This window comes from Metschnikowia bicuspidata (genome assembly GCF_001664035.1).
Source record: "Metschnikowia bicuspidata var. bicuspidata NRRL YB-4993 chromosome Unknown METBIscaffold_1, whole genome shotgun sequence".
NCBI lineage: Eukaryota > Fungi > Ascomycota > Pichiomycetes > Serinales > Metschnikowiaceae > Metschnikowia > Metschnikowia bicuspidata.
The window spans coordinates 1,206,832-1,221,926 of NW_017387731.1; the positions used below are offsets into that span (position 1 = coordinate 1,206,832).

The following is a 15,095-nucleotide window of genomic DNA, read 5'->3' on the forward strand; positions in this document are numbered from 1 at the left end:
AAACAGTACATACCTAAGATAAAACAGTACATCCCTAAGATAAAACAGTACATCCCTAAGATAAAACAGTACATCCCTAAGATAAAACAGTACATCCCTAAGATAAAACAGTACATCCCTAAGATAAAACAGTACATCCCTAAGATAAAACAGTACATCCCTAAGATCAAACAGTACATCCCTAAGAAAATTCCTCGGTACTAATGTCGAAAAAACGGCTATAAAAACTGACCTGGCGAAGCCCACCGCTGCCAGCTGGTTTTGACGTCGTGGTCTGTGGCTCCTGGATGCTGCCGGAGGTTGTTTCTGGAAATTAGTGGTCTGAATACACTGATTTTGTGCTTTGTAATGGAGCCTCGGTGGCCTTTATTAATACGTACCATTGGGCTGGGCGAGCTGCGGCGAGTCAGGCTCTATGGACTGAGGCAGTTAGTAAATAATTGAGCTTGGATGTGTTTGCTGTTAGTTCAAAGTACATACGTCGGGCTGGATTTGAGTGTATCCAGACATTGGGCGGTGGCTTGAATGGGGTATTATGTCTTGTTAAAGAGGACCGGAGATCAGTGCTGGGGCAGGATCACGTGATGGGCACAGACCAGAGAGCTTTCTGGTCACGTGTTCTGCACGTACGGAGTCGGGCGTTCAAAGTAGTGGAGCAAAAGACTGGGACATGATGATTAAGTAGAAATCAGAGAACTACTTGGAATCCTCTTTGGTTTTTCCAGATGCGCACAGCTTGATATTTTTTGTTTTTCAGCATCATGCCTACTATTGCACAGGGCTAATACTAGGAACATTGATAGAACACAAGTTTCTGGGTTTTTTGTTTCATTACTTCAGTTTTATTTGTAAGGATCATAATTTAGTAGCATTTGTTTGTCTATAAGCAACTGTATCAAAACAGGGGATGCACGACTTAAAAGTTCCTGCTCAAAACTTCAAGCTCTGCGAAATATGGTTCTTTGGCATGATTAGTCTCTGAGGCTTATATGTATCGTGCAATTAAGTGATGCTTCAATGGTTAGCGCTTATTTAACCGGTTTTTCCTTTGACTCTTATGTCATAAATTCAAAGGAGTGCAAGCCAGTATTGTTATGAGGACTGCCGTTCAAATGGCCATTCCTAGGAACTGGTATGTATTGATGAAAATGAGGAGCTGCAGTACGAATCAATTACCCTATAAATTAAAGATTATTACAGTGACAACTAGTAGCTGATGCGCAGCCATACACAAACATCAAACAGTATAAAGGAAGAGATACCAATGCCTTATACTTCTCTCGAAGACCACTCAATAGGCGAAAGATCTCCAAAGCCATTAATCTGAAATTTGGGCTTGGTGAAAATGAGGCAGCTACCGCACAAGGAAAGCCCTTTACTGAAAACAAGCCACTTCTTTCGAACGAGCTCAATGTGCTAAACAGAGGTTGTTTCCAGGATGTTTACATATTATATGTCCAATTCCAGGATAATTTATCTGATCTTCTCATATTATTCACCTGATTCCTGTTGCATGCCCCCAGGGTATCCCACTTCTGCATGATAGTCGACGTCAACTCGAGGAATACTTTATTCAAGACCGGGACGAATTCTTGGCCAACAGAAAAATTAAGCCTTCACTCAATTAAATGGGAAAACTATGGATTTTCCTAGCTGTTCTGAGTAGTCTCACTCTGGTGAAGATCATCAGGCCCTGACGAGATTCAAGGCACTCTTTAGTTTCTTCGAGCTTCTGCAGTCCTCCGTGCCAATAGTCATAGGCATGTTTTAGTATCATGTCATGCATGTCTAAATATAAACCATATTCAGTGAAGCTGCTGACGGCTTATTATTCAGGCCCTTCTACTACAGTTCCCAAGAATTCTGAATATTCTGCTCCACGTCTGTTTCCTTATTGCACTCCTTCAAGCTATTTTCATGCTATTCTGCTATGCACCATGGCGCAGGCCGAAGTCAGATCCGAAAAAGAAAGCCGTAGGCGCACATTTGGCCCTGAAATCTCCATGTTCTCAATTTCATGATCATCCCGGCCTTCAGCAGTCTCCTCAGCCTTCCTGGTCGCTCACCTCCGACCACATGCCACTGACAGTCACCTTCGAATCGAGGGTCTTGTACGAATTCACTCTGTGGCTGTGGGTCGAGCCCCAAAGCTTGCAATCCGCGTCTCTGTCATCCGGCTGGCCTGTCTCGGCTTGCAGTGGGAAACGGGTGTTGGCCGTTTTCATCTGCGATCCGGTGAATTCCGACTTGCCCGTGGATATTCTGCCAGGACGCGACACAGAAAAGGCAGGCACGTCCGAAGACGACACGTCGTTGGACCGCTTGTGGATCGAGATGAAGTTCTGCGGCTGGAACGTCTTCTGGCGTATGGAGTCCGACCCAGACGAGTTGTCGGAATTCACGTTTTCTAGAAGCACCTGCGGCGCAGCGGAGCCTGCGGGCGACTCGGGCTTTTCTTCCGGCTCGCTGTTCTCCAACACGTCGAGTGGGAACGGGAGGCCCTGGACCGGGCCCTGGTCTTCGTACACATACAAGGTGACGACTATGGCAGCAACGCTCACGACGGCCAACCCAAAGAAAAGCGCAAACGGCGCAATGTGCGTGAGTCCGATGCTCAAGGTGGCCGCAAGCGTCTCGACAGTCCAGGCCGTGGACATGGCAATGGACACGCCTTTGGCCCGCAAGTCGCAGGGGAGCGTTTCAAGCGTGCACAGCAAAGACAGCGACGTGATGAGAAGCGAGGCCACGGAAAACGCAAAGCCCACGAGCGCAAGCACCGTGGACGCCGCCACGAGGCTGACCTGTACCACGGGGGCATAGACAAAGTAGTTGGTGGAGCCGGTGGCGTACACGTAGCTGGTGGCGCCCAAGGAGGAGAAGGCCACGGTGAGAAGAAAGAAGCCGTAGGCAAGCATGTCCTTCCTGCGTGAGTTCTTCATGACAAACACGGAGAGAGCAGTGAAGAGGAGCTGGATGGCGAAGAACACGCCGTACAAGGTCTCGACCAACGCGGTGTCCAAGCGACAGAACGCCAACGTGTAGTGGATGAAGTGCGTGGCGCCGAAAACGCAAGCCCCGTGGGCCATGGCCTGGAGCGCCACGGCAAAAAAGAATCTTTTTCTGTTCTCGCGGCGGAACAAGTCGCCGAAAGTCGAGGGTTGCAAGGGCACGGACGTGAGCGAAAGGTTCTTCTGCAGCGAGAGCCGCTCAAGGCTGGCTGTGGCCCGTTCCCACTGGCCCTTGCGGGCGAGGAATTTCGGCGAGTCCGGGAGGAAAAGCGACGGCCCGACGAGGAGGACGCCCCAGAAGACCTCTGCTATCCACGAGTAGTGGAACGCGTCCACGGCACTGCCAAGTGTGGTGCGGAGGAGAATGCCAAACGCGTACATTGCGGCCTGGCCAAAGATGCTGAAGGCAGCGGCCCATCCAATGGCCAGCTGGCGGTATGGGGCCACGAGCACGTCGAAGACATAGAGCGGCACGGCGACGCTGGCCATGCCGAGGCCGAAGCCCTTGCCCAACTTGCAGAGCACGATGTAGACGTTTTCTGGCGAGAAGTACGTGCCGAGGCAGCCCAGGCACCAGAGGAACCCGGCAAGCCGCATCAAATGGAGGTGGCCAAAACGGTCGCAGAGCTGGCCGGTGAAGAGTGCGGACACTGTGGGGTTAGTAGCGAGGTTTGGTGTGAGGGCAGAGACGCGGAGGGAATGGGGAGAGAGGGAAGGGGGAGAAATGATAGGAGTGGGCAGGCAGCTTAGTCTTTGGGGTGGTTTGACCTATGGGGGTGTTTGGATAGTTTGGGATGCTGGGATTGTTTGGGATGTTTGGGTTGCTGGGCTGTTGGACATTTGGGGGCTTGGTTTTTATTGATCCCGGGGCCGTGCCACAGGCTGGGGTCAGTATGGACCGGGGATGGAAGCACGGCCAGTAGAGAAGCCTGGCACAAGAGCCTGATGCAGTAAAGAGTATGGGTGCATCATACGAGCCCGTTTCAATAAAACGAGTGAGGCAAGAACAGATGCCCAGTCCCGCCCAAATACCCAGCGGGGACTCAAATAGAATCAAATAGGGACCAAAACAAGACTCAAATAGGGACCAAAACAAGACTCAAATAGGAAGATCGCACAGAAGAGCCCTGGATGGCTGGACCCACAGCTCCCTTCCGTTCCCTCGCTCTTTCTTGCTTGTTTCTTCTTCCTCATCTTCCTTCTCTGATCCATTCGACCCCCCCCCTCCCTTTTATTTCCTCCTTCTCTTTTATGTGTTCCTTTCTTCCCTTTCTACCTCATACATTATTCACCTTCTTCTTATGTCGTCTTCTTTCCCTCCTAGTGTTTGTACATACCGGCAGCTCCCAAAGAACAGGCTCCCACCAACATGGCCACGCCCAATACAGAGGTGTTGGCAAATACCTGGCCCAAGTGCTCGTTGGCCAGAAACGCCACAAGTGTGGCGCGGTCCAGGCTAAGAAGGAGCCCGTAGAGGGCAGGCACAATCACGAGCGCCTTGTGATGGAATGCTCTGGTCATGGAGAAATGGGTGCAAAAAGATGGAATATTGCTGCACGCGAAGTCCGCCTGTAGGCCGGTGCGCACCCTGAACGGCAGAGGTGGAATAAGCCAGCGCCACAAAAAGAGGCTTTTTTTAAAGAGACGGTTCTTTTTGGGAAGCTGGCTGGGACATCCAGGCTAAAAAGGGGTAGATAGATCCAGACCCAGACCGCCAGTACCCACAGGGCCTGGCGGAGCAGCCCGGCACGTGACGTGGCGCACGTGCCTCAAATGCGCACGTGACCCGGCATCCAGGGCTTTAGGCCTTCCTGCGCCCGGGTAGAAGCATTAATGTCTTTCAAAAAAGAAGCACGGTTTATTTTGGAAACGCGAGAATTAAATCAAGTAGAGAAGGTGAATGAATTTCTACATAAGCAAGATTAAAATGTGTTGAAGACGTTGCTGATTTTATAGGCAGCAAATTCAAAGCCAGTGTGCCAGATTTAAGCCGCATTACACCTCATTTACAAAAAATGAAACACTGTTGCGCACTTTCGTAAATTGTACTGAACTAACCTAAATACAAATTGGTCGGCACCGATAAGTGTTTGTCCATTTCTTTTATTCTACTTCATTTCGTCGTAAACCATTACTGCAATCGCTTCCGAGATCGGGTTGTGCCCAACACCCGATATTGATCCACATAATGCAAAAACCAGATATCCTTCAACGGGTTTAGAAATCAAGCTCCATGATTCATATAATTTTACTTAGATATGGCCACCTAGACTGAATGACCATGATTGAAACCCCTGTGACTCCCACTGTTTTCATGCGGGATTCAGCCCCAAATGCCATTGAACAGGCCTGAAGAAGCGTCATCGGAAGACCCCGTAAAAAAGCCATCTGATAAACAATGTGGCCATGATCCGTAGATGCTCTACTGAAAACGTCTCGCCAATGCATATGTAGATGAGTGAGTACATGTTGCGAATATAACAAGTATCCATCTCGAAAACCTTTATATGCATAGTAAAACATCAGCTTGCTCACCACAGCTGATACAACTTGTTTTCATGTTCTCGTTGAGAGTAACTCTGCATGGTGTGCTTTGTATGCCTGCTCATCACAGATCCAGAGCTTTCAAAGAATCTTTTCCTATATATGCACAGTCTAAGGGTCACGTAAAAGACGATCCTGGGTCCCAGAAGAGTTTTATGAAATCTGAAGCAACCACAAGAACGAAAACCAATATATCGACCCCAGTGTTAGCGTGATACTACCGGCATTCCAGGTTTACATTCTGGTTCCATCGCAGCTACATCAGCTTCTGTATGTCCTTACACAATGAACAGTCGAAAGTACCGTTCTTTTGAGTTCCGTCCATTTTTTTCTTCTATATCCGACAAGGTAATGGACAGCCGACAGGCAGTGTCGAATATCCTTGATGCCTCATTTCTGGATACATCGAATCAATTTGAGAAGCTCGCAGTTTGTTGTTGATGTCTTTACGATCTTGCAAACTAACCTGTATCAAAAGCAACCATATGAAAACTCCAGCCCAAAGACGTACATGGTGTCAAAACCTCGTCAGATAATATCGGAAAGTTTTGAAGCATCTGTCTACGTACGGAGTGATTCGAAATAACTCGCAGGCTGCAGTCTGCTGGCAAGGCTTCCCGATTTTATGCTTCTGCAGATGAAGTATATTCTGTTCGGACCGGGTTCTTTGATCATGCTGTTTTGAGCGCTTGAATCATTTGTATTCGTTTGGTGGGACTCAAGATACTGGAAATCGAAATGGCTAATGCCCAATATGATCTCGCCTACTTTCTCACACGCCCATGATTCGAATTCACCCACTTAATTGTCTGCGATTTTAATACTAATATTGAGATCCATCAAACAAAAGCCTTTTGGAAAGCCTTCAGCTTTCTTAAGCTAGATATTAGCTGCAAAAACTCCAGTATCCATATAGCTAGACACATCCGCGGCGCCATATAGATTAACATTTGTTGCTAAAATCTGCAATATAACTTAAAATTCGCTGCAAAAAAACTGCAATATAGCTAAATACTCGCTGCAAAAAACCTGTGGTATTATTATATGGTTAAACATGGTCAAATATTGGCTCCAAAAACCTGCAGTACTATGTAGATGGATATTCGCCATAAAAACTGCAGTATCCATATACCTAGACATCTACTACAAACAAACAGTGCCATATAGAAAATTTCCCAAAAAATCCCAGCACGGTAGACATTCCCTACAAAACCCGCAGTGTTATACACTTAAACATTCCCAAAAGCCCCAGTATGGCTAGACTTTCACTACAAATAACCTCCGCAGGCATATTGCATAGTGCTATTTGTTGAGCTCCCCGCACTCCAGACTTGTCGCCTCCACGTAAATTTCTGTCTCCTGTATTCGTCTTCAGAATTTTCCAAACAGTAGAAAAGGAAACCGAACAGCGACGAAATAGGCAGTAAATTTGCGTCATTTTCATTGTGGGTTTTGTGTGGCATGTTTTTGGATTGTTTGGGGTGATTAGGAGAAAAGAGCTCTCTGGTGAAGGTCTTTAGTATTTTTATCAGGGTTTATTTTTTGTATGATTTATGTTCTTTGAGTCTCGTCTGTGCTAGAATGGGTCATGGGGCCAGGGCCGGGCGCGCGGGCTATAGGCCTGGGTAATGGGGCCTGGGGTAAAAGGCCTGGGGGTATTGAGGTACGCTGTAGCTTAGAGGAAATATTTTCTATAGTTTTTGTACTATGAGTTTCGTCTTAACTTACATATCTCGTTTATTTCTTTTCAGATTAACATGAATGGACGACTACTGGGCCTGGGTCTGGGGCCTGGGCAGTCGAGGTTCGCAGTGGCCCAAAAAGAATCCGTCCTTGCATCTACGAAGCCATATCTTTAGTACAGCTAATAAATAGGAAGAAAAATGCTTTTTTTCCTTCAACAGACTTTTTTATTGTGGAATTGTTTTATCTAAACTGATATTTCTATTTTAATCGTACCTAGATTATTATGAAAGGATAACTACTGTGGCTGGGCATGGGCCTGGGTTATGGGACCTGGATTATGGGACCTGGATTATGGGACCTGAATTATGGGGCCTGGGGCTGTTGAGGTTCGCTGTAGCCCCAAGAAAATAATCTTTATAGTTTTGTATTGTGAACCTTTTTATATAAGATTATATTTCTACTTTATTCGTTCCTAGATTAACATGAATGTACAACTACTGGGTCATGGGGCCAGGGCCGGGCGCGCGGGCTATAGGCCTGGGTAATGGGGCCTGGGTAATGGGACCTGGGAAAAAAGGCCTGGGGGTATTGAGGTACGCTGTAGCTTGGAGGAAATGCATTCTATGATTTTCGCATTATGAGTTTCTTCTTAACCTATATATCTACTGCATTTGTTTTGAATTAACATGAATGGCCTAATCCTGGGACTAGGCAGTCGGGGTGCGTAGCGGCCCAAAGGGAATCCGTCCTTGCATCTGCCGAGCCATCTCCACGGTACAGCTAATTCATAAGAAAATAATTGTTTTTTTTTCCTTCAACATACTTTTTTATTGTGGAATTGTTCGATCTACTTTTTTATTGTGGAATTGTTCTATCTAAACTGATATTTCTATTTCAATCGTTCCTAGATTATTATGATGGACAACTCCTGGGCCTGGGCCTGGGTTATGGGGCCTAGCAGTCGAGGTTCGCAGTGGCCCAAAAAGAACCCGTCCTTGCATCTACAAAGCCATATCTTTAGTACAGCGAATTAAAAAAGAACTCATTTTCCCTAGGGGTTCCCGGTCTAAACGATATCCCCGCTCCCAGATAAACATAGATGGATCAATTGCTCGTATGCCCCTATACATGGAGGCGGGTCCAGCCCATCATTCCTCACTACCCGCTCTGACCCCAAGTCCACCACTGTCTACAATAAGCCAAGTCCACCATGTCTACAAGAAACCACGCCCCTACAAGAAACCACACCCCCATAATAAACCACACCCCCACAATAAACCACACCCTGTCTAAAAAAAGCCGCCCTGGAACGGGGGCCACCGGCGCCGGTTTTACAGCCGTCCTGCACACAGCCCATGGCCCGCGGGGTGCAAGCCAAACTCCAGCCGCCCAACTGATACTCCTTTCTTCCCCCACGCCCCACGCCAATGGACCCCGGCAGCCTCGGCCCGCCCCCCCAGCCGCCGCGCGCCGCTGCCCCGGCGTTGCCCGGGCTCTTTGTCTCCCGGCCCCGGCCGCCGCCGCCGGCCTCCACGTACACCAAAAAGACGTTGTTGCAGTCGCCCGTGGTGGTCCATGTGGCGCCACAGTTCCGCGTCTGTGTCACCAAGCCGCCCGCCGGGCCCGCCGCCACGGGCGCCGGCGACGAGCGCGCACAGACGCACGTTTTCCCCGACCCAGACTCGTTTTTCGGCGACGACTGGAGCGACGACGACGCGCTCCTCGGCCTCGCCAACCACGCGCCCGCCGCCTCGCCCGCCGCGCCGCCGCCGCGCAGCGAGACCGTCGAGGTGCTCGTCAAGCACACGCTGGTGCTCGTGGCCGGCGCCGAGCACGCGCTCCCGGCGGGCGTGGCGGCGGCGGCGGTCGTGCGCGGCCCAGATCACGCCCCGGCGCCCGACGACTCGCTCGTGCTCGTGCTCTGCTCGGGCGTGCAGCTCGTGGTGCGCGTGTGGCGGGTGCCGCGCGCGTGGAGGCCGCCGCACGCCGCCGCCGCCGCTGCGCCGCCGCTGGCCACGTCGCACGTGTTCCGGCCGTTCGTGGTGCAGTGGTGGCGGCTCGGCGCCACGGCGCGGGCGGCGCCGCCGGCCTGGACGCTCGCCGTGCACGCGCAGGGCCAAGCCGTGGCGTGCGGCACGGCGGCCGCGGGCGTGCGCATCCACACGTGCCAGAACACGGCGCTGGGCTGGCAGATGCTGGCGCACACCAACGTGCCCGCGGGCGGCGCGGTGCTCCACACGTGCTTTGCGGCGCCGCGCGGCGCCGCGGACAGCGGCGCGGTGGTGCTCTTGGCCGTGGTGCGCTCGCGCTCGCGCCGCTTGGCCGTGGCCGTGTACAGCTGGCGCGCGGGCGAGCCGGTGGGCGCGTCGCTCCGGCGCAGCACGCTCCCGCTCCCGCGCGCGTTCCCGTGCCCGGCAATGGTGGTGCCGCTCGCGGCGTGCGGCGGCTTCCTCTTCGTGTGTCCGGCGCGGCTCGTGGTGGTCACGCCCAGCCACGTGTGGTCCGCGGACCACCTGTTCGTGGAGTGCGCGTACGGCGGCGCGTTCCCGACCGCGCACTTCGTGCCGCCGCACGGCGCCGGCGCGGCTGACGAGGTGTTCGTGGCCTCCGCGGCGGGCGTGGTGTACTCCGTGGTGGCGACCGCGGACGGCACGCTCACGTGCCGCCCGGTGCTCCGGGTGGCCGGCGCCATCTCGAGCTTCGCGCTCCACCACGCCGCGGCCGGCGGCGGCTACGTCCTCACGTACGCCGGTGACTCCGCGGGCGCGCGGACGCTCTTCCTCGCCAGCCTCTTCGCGCCGGACGCCGCGGACGCGTATGCCCGCACGGGCCGCATCCCGTACTCTGCGGCCACGCTTCTCCACGCCCACCGCAGCTGGGCCCCGGTGGTGGACGTGCTGGTGGTGCCCGCCGCGGCCCCGCGCTCGTGCGCCGCGGCCTCCTCCCACGAGCTCTGGGCGCTCGCGGGCCTGGGCGGGCGCTGCAAGCTCTCGCGCCTCCGCGCGGGCTACATGGTGCGGCGCGAGCTGCGCACGTTCGACGCCTTGCGCAAGGCCGGCGGGCTTGCGCTCGTCCTGCGCGCGGCCGCCCAGAGCTTGGTGTGCTCCTTGCCCTTCGAGTCCCGCGTGTTCCGCTACGTGCCGGAGGCCGGCGACGCCGGCGAGGCCGAGCTCGTGGAGCCCACCGCCGCGCACTTCCACCGCGACGAGCCGACGCTCGCCTGCGCGGCGGTCCCGGGCTCGGATGTCTGGTTCCAGTTCACCGAGCGCACCGTCTCCGCCACGGACTTGGAGCGCTCCAAAACCTCGCGGCTCACGGACTCGCGCATCGTGTTCGCGGACTCCGCGGCAGGTCGTGCCGTGCTAGCCGTCCGCAAGGACGGCCGCGTGACGCTCGAGATCGTTCGCCTCGCGCCAGTGCGCGACTGGGCCGCCCCGGGGGATCTCCTTCTGGACGAGTCCCTTTTCCGCGTGGTGGCCTCCATCCCTGGCGACATCCCCGGCGACACCCCCGGCGACACCCCCGGCGCCGGCCAGCTCAGCATGCTCCGCTGTTTTGAGACGCCCGCGTCCATTGTCATTGCACGCGGCTCCTTCCTGGGCGTCCTCAGCTTGCTTCGCTTTGACCTCGACACGAACGAATGCTCGCCCGTGTGCCTGCTCGACTTGAACGCGCTATTCCGCCCGTCCACCACGGAAGGCCCGGCAATACCCCACGACGTGGCGCTCTCAACCATCACGTCAAAGCTCTACGTCGGAACGAAGCTGGGGCGCTTCTTCGAGTTTGATCTTGACCAACCGCTGGCGCCGCGGCTCTGCCAGACGTTGGCGCTCGGCATCACGCCCGTCAAGTTGGTGCTCAGCAAGAACGACCCGCACTTGCTCTTTGCTTGCATGCGGAACTTGTGGCTTTTCAATTTCTACGCCCTGCAAAAGCCCGCGAGAGTGAGCTTCGACGAGAAATCGGAAAGGTCAGTATCGCTGATGGTCGAGCTTCCCACCGACGAATCTCAGCACTTGCGCTTCGCCTTTTTGCGGGAAGACGGCTTGGTGATTGGCTCCGTGTTCTGCCACGAAAGACCCCTCGTGAGGCAACTTGGCATTGGCGAGCCGGCAAAGAAACTACTTTTTCTCGACACGTCGAATCTCTTCGTGATCTTGTGCAAATCAAAGAGCCAGCAGGCCAGGCTCAAGTTCGCGGATCGAAAGGGTTTCCGAATACTTCCCTCTGTGGAGATAGACCCCAAAACTGGGGCTGACAGGGGCGATTGGATATTTGCTCCGTCAGAGACTCCCACCTGTGCATTGGTGTGGCACATTAATCGAAACGAGCGTGTGTCCAAGAAACTCATTGTGGGGACTTCAACAGAAGGTAACCGTGGCTCCTTGAAGATCTTGGATATAAGCAAAGTCTTGCTAGAGGGGTCGCGTGTCCCCACCGTCAAAGTCGTGGAGTTGTGGTCGATATCCAGAGACAAGGCTATCTCTTCCATCCAACAGATTGGCTCCACGGTCTTCTTTTCTTCGGGCTGTTGCGTGTACTCCACGTCGTATAGTCTCGAGAACAAGAGATTTCACCCGGTGAAAAAACTTGCGACACTTTCCTCTGAAGTCACAAATCTTGGCGTTGCGGGCGACGACACTATATTGGTGAATACCCAAAAAGACTCGGTTCTAGCGTTCAAGTACACCGAGAATGCCGAAGATCTCAATTTGTTGGAGTCATCCGAGAAAGGCCCAAATGAGCTCAACGTGATATTTAAAGACCCAACCTCACGGAGCTTGGTGAATGCCACAGCTATTCAGACAAAGCTCGTGGCGGGGGACAAATTGTTCTCTGCATTGCGCGTTTTCGACCTAGATAAGCCATCTCCCCTGCCAGGCTTTTCTTACACCCTCTCCATGATTCCACGGGTTTATACTACCGGTTTCAATGCTTTTTGGGATGAAAAGGATCCCCAGGACAGACAGATCTCTTGTGTGGCAGTAAATGGCCAGGTTGTTGCTTTCAATCCCGTGTCTGAACACGACACTGAGCTAGAAGTGCTCAAACAAAATTTGGCCATCGAACACAACATACCTGCAAGCAACGCGATTGATACAATCATGGAAAGACTAGACAGACCCTTCCTGGATAAGATCACGGGTAAGGGCTTTCTATCAGTTTACAAGCCGTTCTTCGATTTTGACGAAAACAGGGAGAAATTGATTGATTGTGATATCGAAGAACTATCTAGATCAAGTGGGTCAGGTATTCTTTTGTGATCAGACCATGTTTATGGAGTATATACTTACAGACCCGTGGGTGACAAACGTCATCAGCCAAAGCAAAAATCAAATATACTCAACAGTACGATCGACCAGCAGGCAGACCAGCAGGATCACACTCAGCTACTCACCACCCTCAGACGAGTTATTCGAGGGCGTTCTTTCCATCTGCCGATCAGGTTCAGCATCTGCAATAGGTTGCCCAAACTTTTTTCTGTTCCTCTGTTGCCTGAACTCCGCCGCGCGGCTAGCCCGGCCTGCCTCAGGTGTGATAATTTCCGTGGAATCTCCCTTTCGAAACTCCTGTAGTAGATTCCTAGCTCTCGCACCGACATCATCGTCAGCATCAGTTAGATCTATAATTTCTTCATTGCCTGCTTTTCTTGGACTATTGTCTTGCAGAGATGCGTTCTCCCTGTTTTTTCCATTTTCCAAAATATGCCTTCTCATCAATGCTCTCTTTCTTGCCAGAGTCGGCTCGCCACGTTCTGAACCTGCGGCTTTCAACTTCTCAAGCAAAGAATCCATGACATTTCGTTCTGTATCGGAATCCGAGTTTTCTTGTTTCGATGCCTCTTGTTTGCTGGAAACCTCAAGTAACCTTTTCCTTTGCTCATAAACCTTCAACTCATCTTCACGCTTCATGTTTTCCCTTTGCGCCTTCTTGAAGTCTGTCATAAAATTCGTGAACTTACTGATGAATGCATTGCGGACAAAAGAATCTGTTGGGTCTTCCCCAAAATAAAGCATCAACTTATCAAACTCTTTGAGTGTATAATTTGCCTGGTCCAAGAGCATTTCTGCCTTTTTCTTTGCTTTAGGCAATATTGGTGTCACCAATTTCAAGACACGATCTTGCGGGTGGAATTTGGATACATCACTCAAGTTGCCGATATCAATAGAGCTTTGGACATTCTTGATCAGTTGTGCATACTCTTTTGTATCCATAGATATCACTTCAATACTGTACTTTGCAACTTCGGCGCACACTGAAAGTTCTTCCAAAAAACCCAAAAGCTCAGGATAATTAGTTCTGATCGTCTTCTCGACGTAGTGTAAAAATGACATGCTATTTTTGTCATCCTTGACAAACCCCAATCTTTGAAGGGACCCAAGTTTAAAGCCTTTAGCTTGCTTGGATGTGTCATTCATGTAGTTTCCGACTGCAAGAATAATGTCGAAAACACTGCGTAGATGTTTTGATTGCTTAATACTGCTCACTGCAGCGTCAATGGATCTCAACTTTTTTACCAAGTCTTCATAGTCTTTTTCGTAACTCGAAATGGTTTTTAAAGCCCTGATTCTCGATTTCCAGTAATGCAGCAAATTGTAAATTAACTCCAAATAGATTCTGTCTGGTCTTTGCAATTCATTTGGATCCTTCTCGGGTTTGGAAATCTCGTCGGCATCATAGTTAGTCGAGTATGGTTGCAAACTTATAGCTAAGCTGTTGGGTACCTCCACGATTTCTTCCTTTGCAAGAAACTCCAAAACTGCTGCATTCTCCATGACATCTTTATCACATCTTAAAACCTTCCTTACAACTTCAACATCAGTTAGAGAATTGAAGAAATGCAAGTTGATTCCAAATTGCTGTGCCACGTCTCTTGCCAAGAAAGAAACTTTGTCGATTTCTTCTTTCTTCTTCGTAGCCAACTTCTTTATTTCTCTTGCAGCAAAAATGGTCTCAATCTCATCCAAAACCCCTTTGTCCATCAAATCAGTGGCGATAGAGTGCGGCTCTGAATTATTCCAGAAAGAGTTCGATGAATGGTCCACTGCCTCGACCTTCTCCCAATGCAATTGCTTCAATTTTTTCTTTGGTCTTGGGAAATTATCGAACGGTCCTTGCTCCAACACAGGTAGTATTGGTGACACGGCAGCTTTTGACATAACTGGAAATGGTGGCGGTGGCGGCGGTGGCGGTGAAGGTGAACTCATACTGTTACTCAGAGCTGATGGTAATGGGGGTGGGGGTGGCGGTGGTGCAACACCAAAAGTTGACGGGAGTGGAGGGGGAGGTGGAGGTGACGTGGAAGACCTACCCAAAGCCGAAGGAAGAGGCGGTGGTGGTGGTGGTGGTGGAGGAGAAGATGGTGTTCCTGATTTTAAAAGTGCCTGCGGAAATGGCGGTGGTGGTGGTGGCGGCGGCACACTTCCCATTGAGACAGGGGGCGTTGAAAGATTGATCGTTTCATCGTTCTTAGACCCCTTTTGAACCTCATATAACTTACCCAGATCAGCACTTTCTTCATCTTCGTCATCTTCTTCTGATTCTGCAATTGCTTCTGCCTTTTTGACCTTCGTCGATAACTCTTTCAAAAACTTAGGGTCCATAGAGCTGATTGTAGACAATCGATTTGACCGATGATCCTTGTTCGGAGTAGTCAGAGGCCTGGTCACATCCTCCTTCATCTTCACTTGACCTTGTGCATATTTATTCTCGAGTTTGCTCAATGGGTCAGGGGATATCGCCCTTGAAGCTCTTTTCTTTACCGGTTTCTCATCAAGAGCATTCAACTTTGAGCGCAAGTCTTGCTTGAGACGTTCAACTTCTTGAAGCTCTTCTTGAAGTTTTGATTTCATTGTC

At 51.3% G+C, this 15,095-nt stretch overlaps 5 protein-coding genes across 5 annotated transcripts in view; 2 read left to right on the forward strand and 3 right to left on the reverse strand.

The window, feature by feature from the left end:
• METBIDRAFT_29586 (uncharacterized protein) overlaps positions 1-531 on the reverse strand; it is a 1,932-nt gene extending 1,401 nt beyond the window's left edge. Inside the window, exons 1-2 of the mRNA XM_018855443.1 lie at positions 481-531; positions 381-420 (exon numbers count right to left, since the gene is read on the reverse strand). Coding sequence (XP_018713528.1) covers positions 381-420; positions 481-510 — 70 coding nt within the window. The 5' untranslated portion in view covers positions 511-531. The remainder of the gene's footprint in view (positions 1-380; positions 421-480) is intronic.
• Positions 532-2,519: 1,988 nt separating this feature from the next.
• Positions 2,520-3,659, reverse strand: METBIDRAFT_28796 (uncharacterized protein; the record flags this gene model as incomplete). The annotated part of the gene is made up of 1 exon (XM_018855362.1): positions 2,520-3,659. A coding segment is annotated over one exon (1,140 nt), but the record flags the coding sequence as incomplete, so codon positions are not given.
• A 5,006-nt stretch (positions 3,660-8,665) lies between these two features.
• METBIDRAFT_37976 (uncharacterized protein) lies at positions 8,666-11,809 on the forward strand (the record flags this gene model as incomplete). The annotated part of the gene is made up of 1 exon (XM_018856936.1): positions 8,666-11,809. A coding segment is annotated over one exon (3,144 nt), but the record flags the coding sequence as incomplete, so codon positions are not given.
• A 144-nt stretch (positions 11,810-11,953) lies between these two features.
• On the forward strand, positions 11,954-12,502 carry METBIDRAFT_37804 (uncharacterized protein; the record flags this gene model as incomplete). The annotated part of the gene is made up of 1 exon (XM_018856916.1): positions 11,954-12,502. A coding segment is annotated over one exon (549 nt), but the record flags the coding sequence as incomplete, so codon positions are not given.
• Positions 12,503-12,628: 126 nt separating this feature from the next.
• BNI1 (formin) overlaps positions 12,629-15,095 on the reverse strand; it is a gene marked incomplete at both ends in the record, with an annotated part of 5,298 nt that continues 2,831 nt past the window's right edge. The window contains one exon of the mRNA XM_018856608.1: positions 12,629-14,660. Within this exon, the coding sequence (XP_018713532.1) occupies positions 12,629-14,660 (2,032 nt within the window). The remainder of the gene's footprint in view (positions 14,661-15,095) is intronic.